At 39.3% G+C, this 12,246-nt stretch overlaps 1 protein-coding gene across 1 annotated transcript in view; it reads right to left on the bottom strand.

Annotated features, from left to right (window-relative positions):
- CFTR (CF transmembrane conductance regulator) overlaps positions 1-12,246 on the bottom strand; it is a 91,792-nt gene that overhangs the window by 60,663 nt on the left and 18,883 nt on the right. The window contains exons 4-9 of the mRNA XM_075081127.1: positions 9,583-9,798; positions 8,584-8,673; positions 7,023-7,186; positions 6,423-6,548; positions 2,443-2,689; positions 55-147 (exon numbers count right to left, since the gene is read on the bottom strand). Coding sequence (XP_074937228.1) covers positions 55-147; positions 2,443-2,689; positions 6,423-6,548; positions 7,023-7,186; positions 8,584-8,673; positions 9,583-9,798 — 936 coding nt within the window. The remainder of the gene's footprint in view (positions 1-54; positions 148-2,442; positions 2,690-6,422; positions 6,549-7,022; positions 7,187-8,583; positions 8,674-9,582; positions 9,799-12,246) is intronic.

Genomic DNA, 12,246 nt, shown 5'->3' with positions numbered 1-12,246 from the left:
TCAGTAGAAAAGATACACTCTGTGTTTTAATTTACTTTGGGTAAAAGTACTAACCTCATCCCAAAAAGCTGTTACTTTGTCCAGCTCAACCCCAGTGGTTGTTAGATTATACTCCAGGGCTTTATATTCTTTTTTCAGCAAGAAATCCTAGAAACACCATGAAAGCAGATGAGAGGAAATGGTAAGGGATGATGGCTGTATCACATAAAGCAGCACATATATGCGACACTGACCAGTGGCTAATATTTCTGATGGTGCTATTGCATTGTAGTGTCTTAGAGAGAGGCATAAATATAGCTTATACATCTTTCAGATGCAGAATGAAATGCTTTTGAAACTACCAATTCTTTCATCTCTACTGAAAACATTAACTACAAATGTATTTGGTTCTGGTTTAGAAAAAATATCAAAACTTGGCATTTCCTTTGCTTTCAGGACTTGGATCAGGCAGCATCGCGCCCCTGACCTAAATGCTTCCCAAATAAAGCTTTGGTTTTGGAGCAGGAGGTGGAAGGTTGCACTCTGGTGAACAGTGAAACAAAGCAACTACATGCTACTATCTCCCTATTCCAAAACTGCAAGAGTTTAAAAGAGTTAGAATGATGTCTCTACCAGCAACAACAACAACAACAAAGTAGATAATGATCCCAGTACAGAAGCGCAGCACAGAAGTAGTGTAATTTCAAATGACAAAAGTCAGCAACCCAATGCTTGTGTTGCCTTCTGGGATAGTGTCAGGAAAACAGATTAAGCCTATGCTAATGTAGGAAAGACAACTTTTCTATTCCGTTATTTTGTTAAGGTTATGCGGTCTGTAGGTAACATCTCTTCTAAATTGTCTTTTTAAATTATGTGGAACCAAGTAGGTCTATGTGGGCAATACAGTGGACAAACTAAGTAGATGGTAAGGGGAAAAGACAGTTCTCCAGAATAAAATTGCAAATTTCCCAAGTAGAACACGTAGAAGGGAAAAAGCAGATGATTGAAAGGGCAGGAACTGAAAAACTAGAAGGCAAAACACAGTTTATGCAAAAGAAGGAAATGATAGCTAGGCTTTCATAACAAAGGCAGTGGGGTCATCCAGTGGAGTTGCTGGAGCAGTGATAGAGAAAGTACACTGATCCTGAAAGACTCCATGGTCTAGAAAACATGGGTCTAGCTACAGGGCAAATACATACCTGGCCCAGTGAACTCTCTAAATTGATGAGGAAATTAAATCAGACATGTATGAGTGATGAATTATTTTTGTTTATATTTCTTGTGACAAGTAAATGGCATCGGCATTCTGGAATTCTGTGCAGTCTGCCTATGGGATCTATGCTGAACCCACCACAGAGAGATGTTTATTTGTGGACTCCGGAGCACCCACAGAGCTAATACCCCAAAAACAAGTGTTCAGCAAAGTGAGGACAATGGCATGACAACTAGGCTTGCCAGTGCAGTGACAGTGCATTGGATACACTCTTCCAGGAAACAGGAGACACAGGATACCTCCACCTACGCCTAGGGAATCTCAGAGCACAAGGACTGCCTAAACTGGGACCCAACAAGGCAGCCTTCTGAATGTCGAATAGAAAGGTTTATGGCTAGATTTCTCAAAATTTCTGCCCAGTTGAAAATCATAAAAATCTAATACCTGCTTCTTATTCTATATTAAAGTTCAAATTTCTGATTAAGACCTTTAAGTTCCATATTATGCATTTTTACCACACTAAAAATAATAAAATGTGTATTTTACCATTGAAAACTCTATAAATATGTAAAAAAAAAGAATTAAGGTTTCACCCTGAAATAGAATAAGAATTCTTTTCCTGAGGAGTGATTTCAAAACAGCAGATAAAACAGATAGACTTAATGAGGATTCACCCTGATTTGACTCTGCAGATAAGCCTCTCATGCTGGTATATGAGCAATTGATCTCAGTAGGTAAGGTAGGTAATAATTATTTGACCAGTACCTTAATTATATTTACTATTCATAATGAATGAGATGCACATTTGCATAAGATGCACAATCTCCGGCTGTTCTTGCCACTATTAGCTAGGAAAGAAAACCTGTGACTGCAACTACTGGAAGCTGTGCTATATAAAACATGTACTAATTTTGTACTTCCTTTTCTGAAGGACAAACATCTCTTAAGCAGCACAACTCATGGTATATTTTTATTAAGTTCCTTATTCTGCAGTGAGAAGAAATAAATGCCACTGCTTCAAAAAAAGGAGCGTGCAGGTAGCATGAGACTCCTGTGGTTATGCTGCCTGGGGAACCATATAACAATATCAAGATTTATAATGACATTTCATGGTGCGTAGTCAAAGCAACATATAGTATATTTGGAAAGTCTGCATAAATGCTGTGTGCTTTTGTTGATCAACTGACAAGATAACATGCTATAAAGAATTAGCTTACGTACTTGGGAAGATTTTAGTGTATGCACCCTACCTGTATTTTGTTTATTGCTCCAATAGAGTCATACCAGGTCTGTATGGACCCGGGGAACTGCCTGGTCACTGCCATTCGAAGAACAATGCAGAAGGAAATGGTGGTAAATATTTTTCGAAGAATAATTCCTTTAACCACAGCATATTGAAGCACAGCTAAAAACACCACAAAAAAGCCTGAAAAGAAGAAGGCTGAACTGTTGAAATATCTCACATAAGCAGCCTTTCGGGTTAGCTTCAGTTCAGTTCTGTTAAAAAAAAAAAAAAAAAAATTAGTATAGGATTCCACAGTTTACATCTTACAAATATTTTGGATGGAACTGTTGGTAAGTCAATTAACTCAGAGGCTTATTCATCCTTGTTATTTTCTAGGACTGCAGTTAAAAAGCAAGATTCAAACCACTTTTTGGACCTAAAAAATAATTGGAGCCAAATTTTGGTACCAACGTCCAGAGATGTCAACAAAAGAACAATGATCTATGTCATGATTTAGATATCTCATAAACCACAAGCCCCTACAATTCCTGGCACATCCATCTTTAAGTATCTAATGCTGTGGTATATGACACACTCCTAGAAGCGTCATCCCATACTCATCTGGTCAACTAGGTAGATAATTCCCCTACAAATAAGATACTTTGACATCCCAGGTTTGCTATACATGATGATAAAAAACCTAAGAACAATCCACAATCTGATTATAGTGTAATATCCTTTTGCAGAGCACCCTACTAACAGCTTCATCCATAAAGTAAGGTATCAGTTAACCTCAGCCTGAAGAGGTGGAAGGCAGAGTCTGCTCTCCCCATTCCTTTCTCCATAGAAGCTCAGTCTATTGAGCAGCTTGCTGACTGCTGTACGGTCAGGAATGTAACTGGTGATTACTCTTTGCTGCTTCCACAATGTCTATGCATCTTATAGTAAGCTAATAAATAAAAAGAGAAACAATCCAGGGAGGGTAATTCATTTTCTGAGTTGATAGCCCTAACCCACAGTGCTGAAGCTTTCTACTGAATGCTCTCATTTTGACCCCATTCACTTTACATTCCCCAGGTGCCCTGCAGCTCAGCTTTGCCTGAACAGAGGCACCTCTGCTGCAGTGAAAGAGCAACTGCTCTGCTGCAAGAGCAATTAACTGGGGCTAGAGATGGAGCTAGACCCCAAGATGCCCATTCACTGGGTGAGTGCTCTAACCACTGGGATACTGTGCAGAAATTCACAGTCACACTAGTGACAGTAATATCTGGCGTTGCAAGGCTGAGCACCATAATCTTTATGTACCTTCTGGCATTGAGCCAGCGTCTGCATGCAAAGTCCATCCAGGATTTTGGAGGTGTGTGGAACCCCCTTTCAGCTCCACATTACATATGCATAAGACTTCCATGCGCATCCAACATCTTACCAACTTTTATCAGCCAAAGTGTTCTTAAAAGTCCCTCACAGAAAATCTGAGCTCAGGCAGTTTTGGAGCAGGTTGCCTAGCACTTCTTAAGTCTGTATTTCAAAAGAGATGCCTGAAGAAAGTGGTCAGGCATGCAGGTCACGACCGCGGTAGTAGCCACTGCCCTGGAGAAAGGGCCTTGTAAATCCCTCCAGAGCTTGTATAAGACTGTGGGTGGCAGCACTGAATAGGAATAACAGAGATTTGGGGGCTTGGTGTTTTCCTAGTCCCACACAAATGCCTGCGTAGAACCCCCCTGTGCTGATGCACACAGACGCTTCTCCAGAGGGGAAGGATCAAAGTACTAACCCTTTTTGGTATGCTCTCAAGTACCAGCCACAATCTGACCCAGCCACAAGCAAAAGTTTACCAGAGGTGGGTCTGTCTGTGATACAGGCTTGAGAGCTCTATAAACTAAGAACTCATTTGGGACAGGTCTTGCTGATGCAATATGGGCACTTAGAGAGAGATTTAAGGGGCACTATGAGCCTCATGCATGTCTGGACTGTAGACCAATGTATGCCCATTTTTGAAATGATGCTGCAGGAATCAGGTCAAATACATGAGCTTGAGATTCTTTGTTTCATATTAAGATGTATCTTCTGCTGACAAAGCATAGACACTGCCATCCTTGAACTTCACGTTCTCCAGTGCTATGCTACTGTTCAGGGGAACAGTTTGGCACTGTGGTTTTTTACTTCCCCGAATACATTGCATAGCCCATAGGACTGCAGGCATGTTTATTAAGAGACCTGTTATGAACAGTTATTATCAGTACAGAGACTTCAGAGGGCACACAGGAGATAGCCCATATTGGTCCCTCTGAAGTGTCACAGTTCCCTGGGGGAGTTTGCCTGGGGCAGTGTTACCCCTGCAGGATGGCCAACCCTGGCAGCTCAAGTCTACCAGAGTAAGGGCACAGGTTTATCTAGTTCATTAGAGTTGATTAAACTGGGTTGCATTAGAAAATGCCAGCAAGTAGAAACAGTTTGGTAATGACTGAGTTATAATGTACTGTTGCTAAAATACAGGCATGGCTTCACACACAAGGTCTCGTTTCCTACCAGCTTAACAAGCCAACTGATTGGAAGGCCCTGCAGAGCTGGCTCAGCAAGCAAAATTCAATTGAAAATGACATTCCTGGGTTGACCTGCTCTGGTGATGTCTTCACCAAGTGACCCGTTGGATCACTCAAAAAAATATGGTATTTTGATGCAGAGACGTAGAAGAGAGATACTTTCATCTTGTAGTACACTGCTAGCATTCTTGTCTTTTAAAAATTCATGCATAATATAATAAATATTTCATTCCAGCATTACAAACTCACTATAAATTATTTTAGAAAATATAGATCATAAAATGACAGTCCTTTTTCCAGGTTTCTGTGACCACATTGTGGACTAAAATTTATTTCATTCATTTCTACAGGATTTGCTCACAAGATGTGGTCTCAGATTTCCTAAAAGCAATGCATGTGACTAGTGACACCAGGGGGGAATCCTAACCTGGTTCCATCTTTGAACTGAAACTCCCGGCCTGGATTCAGACTGAGTTTTCTCTGATTGTTTACAGTCAATCATTACAAATTTAAGATCTTCCTTATTCTAAAGCTAAAGAACACTTCACTTTCCCTGGATTGTCTTCAGAACGCAGCTGAACAATAAGGTGTTTGTGTAATAATATCATTTCATCTCTTTTATTTACATGATAATATGACACTTACATTTCTTCTATTTTCTTTTATTTTCCCAATCACACACCTGGCACAGAATTTTAATTCTCTATAAAGGACTAAACACACACACGGGACAGCTTTAGTGCAGCACCATCCATCAATCAATATGTCACTTCTCCCTTCCCCCAGGACTGCCTGCTGGTAACGAAGACCTTCTCATAGCTCTCAGCTAACTAGGTTAGCTCTTTTACCTCATTTCTGCTTCAGCTCTGGTAGTTCCAGTTCAATCTCAACATTAATTGAAGAGATAAGCATTATAAAGGCTATCTACAGACAATAAATGTTAATGCAATCGTGCAGGATGAATACATGATGCTGCGGTACTTTAATCCTTTCGCAGATTGCATATAACATTTAAAACCAGCTTTATTGCATTTCTCCGAGAGTGGCTGCAGAGCACTCATACCCTTTCCTCCACCGCAGAATAGGAAAGTCTGTAAAGCCTTAAGTAACCACCATCACAAAAGGGCTTTTTATTGTAAGATGAGGATAGGGTTGGCCAGAAACAAACACAGATGCCACAATTGTTTCACCTGTGCAGGCTAACCACTGAAATATCATTATAACAAATCAGGAAGCAAATAAATAAATAAATAAAAACCCCTCACCTCCATAGTGAACTTGACAAAATGGGAAAAAAACCCAAGCTGCAGTGTGGGAATGTATGGTTAGTTTATGGAGGATTAATATCTGTGTGCTTTACTTCTTAACTAACAAGACCACAGATTGTCTTCAGAGCCGCCTAATTTATTTATTTTTTTTCCTGAGCTTATAAAAGATTTGACTAACAAATGAGAACACTTACTCACGGATGCTTTCAATCATTTTTTCCATTGCATCTTCCCAACAATAGGCTTTAACTGACTGTATATTTTCAATTATTTCTGAGGTGAGGACAAGTCTCTCATTGATCTTTCCTGCCCTCTTATTCCTACAAAGTAAAAAGGCAGTAGGTCAATCTTTGTCTTTTTCATCCTGTACAGTTAGTTTGTTACCAGTTACATCTAATGAAAACACTTTCCCTATATGCCTATGCTTAAAATTATTATTTTAACAGAATTATTATGAAGAATGTGAAAGGAATTATTAGAAATCTAGTAATTTTTTTAATAAGGAGAAAATAAAAGCTCTAAAAAGGACAGATCGAGTCACTAACAAGGAGTTTTATTTCTACAAAGCATTGTCACTATTTACTGCACATTAGACCTTTCATTTTGTTAAGTTTAGACAGCCGCTGCTAAATAAGTAAAGGCTTGTCCATGACTTTCCTGACACAGACAACACTCTTTGGACTTTTTTTCTGTAATAATGTCATAACTAGAGACTTTTAATCAAGTGGTATAAACTTCTTAAACCAAGGTGTTTCTGGAAAATATATTGAAATATTTTAAAACAGTCTCATCACCTGTATTTCATCATCATTTGTCCCAGCCAGGCTTGGAAAAAGGCCAGGACTATTAGAAAAGCAAGTCCAGAAAATGCAGAAGCTTCTAACATATCCCAGAGCAGTCCCATCAGCAGTGCCACTTGTAAAGGTGCAATCCATACAAAATGAGCCAGAGCAAGACCCTGTGGAGGCCCACAGCAGAAAATAATAATACAAGTTACAGATGTGCTCTGAAAGCTACACAAAAAGGAAGAAGTCATTAAAGTGACACATTGAAAAATGTAATGAAGAATGGTACAAATATTTCCAGTAGTAAAACGAGTTTATAAAGGAGGATCTGTGATCCTGAGCACATAGCATTCTGGGTGTTAATTATGACAGTGCAGCAATACATATACATTCCACACTTAAACTTTGATTCTTGTAAGGCAAAGTTCAGTCTGCACTTGTCTCTTCGCTATGTATATATGCATAAGGAAAAATACCCGCTTTGTAAAAGTAAACAGAATTTGCCATCAATGCTGGCTTTTTCAGCCACTGCAAGATGAGAAAAATACACAGAAGGATCTTCTGAGAGTGATTTAATCCAATATAGGAGGCAAATATTACTTTGGTGAAGAGATGACTGTTGTGTGAACACAACTAAACCAAAACAGATTGCTGGCTACTTCAGTCATGTTCCTTCACATTGGGGAGACCTTGGACTGAATCCTGTGATCAGGCTGCGCAGGGGTCTGTGTTACTGCAGCTACACTCCTGCAAATACAGGGCACTTGTCCTAGCTTGTTCAGCACTAGCTGACATGGCTTTATACAGTAATATAGTGCTTAAAGTAAATACACCCTACAGTCCCAGCCATGTGTCCACAGTCCCTCTGACCTTGCTTCTTTTACAGGAAGCAATCCTTGTACTACCAATGGGCCAATTAAATAAGCCTGCTGAACAGAAGCTCATAGAATTTCCAGTCCCCAAAGCCATTAGCAGGGGTTTACCTCCGTGTCTTTAATGAAAGAGAAGTTTTACAGGAGACTCTGGAAGTATTGTCTAAGTCGGATGTGTTGGGAATGATTCCTAATAACGTCTTACATCAACACTTAGTCAGAGTTTTCGGAGAGTGAGTGGGTAACAGCAGCAACAGGATGCTGAACATCATCGATTGTCCAATGGCAGGATCAGACTGGATCACCGTAGTAAAAAGGTATGGCGGTCAGGAAAAGAGGATGGAAGGACTGAAGCAGCAAGTTCTGACCTCTGTGAAACCAAGTGCATAACCCAGAGATTTCCTGGCAGGTTCTCACAGGACAGTAGAACAAGCATGTTTTTGTGGTACACCTGGTTTTTAGCTTTCCTCTACTAATCAGCATAGGAGATAAAGGATGCCATAAGTATCAGAACAAGTATTTCCATGACCGCGTGCCAACATATTTTCTTAAGGTAGTAATTCATTTTATATCTACAGTGAGTACTCAGTACAGTCCATCATTTATGCTCCTTCCTTCCTTAATATGTCACGAACAGCTTGAAGTATTGCATTTGTATTTGATGGATCAACAAGTGGATTAAACAACCAATGACGTACCTCATCAAATTTGTTCAGATTGTTGGAAAGAAGACTGACCAATTGTCCAGTACTTATTTTATCTAGAACTCTGCTTGACAGTTTTAAGATCTGTAAAAGAAAGCAAAACCATAGAAAAACGGCCATGTAACTCATCCCCATAAAACAGAACAAATAAAGATAAAAATAATAGGCAACGGTACAGTAGTATAAATAACAATTCACTTATCTGCTTATGTTACAGAGAAAGTCTCATTAAACTTGTTATTCATGTCACTTCAATTTCATACAGCCATTAAATCGCTTTACAAATATTGATTTATTGACTTAGTCCTTGCTTTCTCTTGCATATTTTATGTATATAGATATATATGCAAATGCAAGTGTTAATTAAGCATGCATGCTGCGTGCTGCTGCGCATCCTCAAAAATCTCCTACTGGGCCAATCTTGACAAACATTTTTGAAAAATGTCTTCACAGTGAGCTTTATACTAGAGTAACTAACATGTTTGTTTAAATTAGCTGCTTTTGGCATTGGTAAAACACCTTTTTAAATCTTTGGATTTGTGAACATGCGATGCACCAGTATCTGTTGTTCTTCATGCTATAGAGATCTCTCAGAGTATCATTCAAACTCAATCCCTTCTATGTTATATTTATTGTTTAAATCTTCACCCCTAATCCTCTTCTGAAAATATTCTTTGACCACCAGCATATGTTATTCTTCCTTTGCAATACACGTGCAGAACAGGAGCACAGTGGTAGAACAATTAAGGCATCTCACTGCATATCGAGCAAGTCTGAACTCACACAGAGGCTGACTTCAGTCAAACCACCTGTAGGACAGTATTTAATTCTTTGGACTTAGGAAATGGATGGCTGTCAGAAACTGACATTAGCCACATTCTTCATACTTTGTGTACCTTGACTAACAAAACTATCAATCTTTCAATAAACTGGCCTAAAAGTTATGTAGGCTACAGACAGAGGTTTTACTTCGAGTGTAAATGAAACAATTACCTTCTTATAAATCAAGCTGAACATAGCTATCCTCATTTGCATTCCTATATGATGAAGACCAAATATAGCAGGGTGTATGAGTAGTGTTCTCACAAGGAAGAGAAGGCACAAGCCAATGGCCAGGTAGTAGGCTATGGATCTTTCACTGGAGTTGTCCGGATCATAAGAAGCTATTATTCTTCCCAGCAGAAGGGGTTGCACAGATTTGGTGACTTCCTGCAGATGGAAACGAGAGAAAAATACTTTTGGTCAGTAGTTTGTTCATTTTTTTCAAAAGGGTTAACATTTTAATTTCAAGTCTTACCAACTGAGATTTATAGCTTCATTTCTTAAATGAGGAAGCCAGGTCTGTTTGCTGTGCAAACCACAGGAAGTTGCAGTGATTGCACAGAACAGTCAACTCACTGCTCTCTCAGTCTGTGATTAGCAAACCTAGTTTGTAAATTTTGTTTTATTGTTTTGTACTGGTGACAGCTGAGATTAGCGTCCACATTTGCTTTGCAGAGCTGTAATGGATTAGCCACATCATATGGCTGAATCCAGTTTAGCAGGCTGGATCTCTGCTTTGGCCCCTAGGGAACAACTCTCACTGCACTTTTACTGGATTACAGGACACAGGAAGACTCAGAGCTCCTGAAATGAACTCCAACAGAGCAACACAGTGAGGATATAGCTAAAACATAAAGTAAATGGAAATAGCAACAAAATAAAAGTATAAACCATTTGGATCGTCCTACCCAACAGTTCTAGACATGGTATCCATTTTTGTACCAAATTTTTGTACCTCCATTTTTGTAACAAAAACAGGATTAAAGAGCGTAAATGGTAGGAGAAGCAAGTTTAATAAACGTTCCAGAAAGAAACCAGTCCCTTCTACGTTGGCAGCCCTAGCACTTCCCATCCCGGGATGAGCAATGTGGTAGAGAACCAGAGTAGAAGAGGAAAAAGAGGGGGTATCAAACAGCTAAATTGCAAGGCATCCAAATGAACTGCTATAGCCCTGACTTTACCTTAGCCTGCTATTACATTTGTCCTCAGCCTCCTTTTCTTTTGTAATTAAACCCCACTAGCGTTATCTCACCTTTGCCTTCCATTTCCCTCCTAAAACTTCATCCTTTTCCATCTCTGCCTCTTGCCCCTTCTTTCCTTCCCCAATAACTGCAAAAATCAGTTTTTGTGCTGTGGTCTAACAATTTACTTCATCTTCTGCATGAGTTTCTGAAGGGTATGAAGCGTGTATGTGCTCCTTTGCTTCACTGCTGTATTCAGTGTAAAAATACTTAGTGCTAAGAACTTTTATGTCTGTCTCCTTAGCCTTCTTTCTGTGTGTCTCAGCAGAAAGCATCTGGTACTTCAAAACCAGCAAGAAACTATTGAATTCTTTTTTTGTACAGATGTGTTAAATTCCACCAAAAAGTCATTAGTACTGCCTGCATGTTGAAAATGACACAGACCACCATACAGAACTGAACTAGTGAAATTCAGCTGTTATTAATGCTTTACAGTGATAACAGATTGGGAAAATCCCCTTTAGGTTTTTTTCTTTCTCCTTTGGCTGCCTTTAGGTCTCTTATACAAGAGGAATCCCAAGTAACTCTACAACCTGTACTGTAATCCCTTTTGAAAGTCACTGTTGGTGGAGCTGATATTCTGACATTCATCATTCACTTTTTCCACAGAAGTGATGAAATTTTACATCTCAACTAGCATACCTGTGCTACGCACTATGTTTCCCAAATCAAAAACCACTCTGTCCCAACACAAATGCTGTAAACCTGGAGGCAGCTTTGACAAAGACTTCAGTGTTATTACTGGCGAAGGGAGGAGTGTTTATTAAAACACACATGACCCAAGGCAGCTGTGCTTAGACCATATGCACCCTGAAGTGGCAAACCAAAACTCCCCAAAACTCACAAAATACAGAACAGTCACCTCTCAAGGGCAATGTGGTGCTTTCATGCTCTCAAAGATTCCAAGATAAGCTTTTATAGATAGGCTTAAAATAGCAAGGTTTTTTTTGTATTATTTAGTCTTATTCAAAATGCCACACTCTGCTGCTGTGTTTGTTGTGACTATAAATGTATTGCATACATGCCTAGCCCGCTGAAAAAAGGGTGATTTACGGACTAAAGGTAGAATAATGGCTGGCAATAAGCCAAATCATTTGTTATCTCATGGGGCATACAAATCCACTGGTTTACAGTGGAGATTTATCAGCTTACTTACCAAAGATATTATTATGTAGTCCGCATACAAATGAAAGCAGAACTACTTGCTTTTCATTTTTCCTCTTGTAGCCTCAGAATTACCCACTGATATAAACATGGATAAACAAACTGGATTAGAATGACCTGTCTAAAAGAAGGAATGGAATTTGTGCACCTAACAGAAAATCCAGTTTTCAAGAGTCATGTTTTTTTTTTCTCATGTCCTTGCTCTTCCCACTGCTTTCATCATAGGCCATTGAGAAACTCAGAAACACCCCCCTCACAGAAACCTTAATTAAAAGAGCAAAGATCTGAAGAGACATGAGAGTATGACACAGGATACCATGCTAATCTGACCTGGTATGTCTATTCTTACGCAATGAGAATTTTATGTTATGTGTATCCCCCCATATGCTCAATCACTCTGCGTGTGAGGACAATTATGCACATCTCTGTT

The sequence above is a fragment of the Phalacrocorax aristotelis genome, chromosome 1, assembly GCF_949628215.1.
Source record: "Phalacrocorax aristotelis chromosome 1, bGulAri2.1, whole genome shotgun sequence".
In the NCBI taxonomy this organism is placed as follows: Eukaryota; Metazoa; Chordata; class Aves; order Suliformes; family Phalacrocoracidae; genus Phalacrocorax; species Phalacrocorax aristotelis.
The sequence above is the reverse complement of the archived record's forward strand: the minus strand, read 5'-3'. Positions and strand labels throughout refer to the sequence as shown.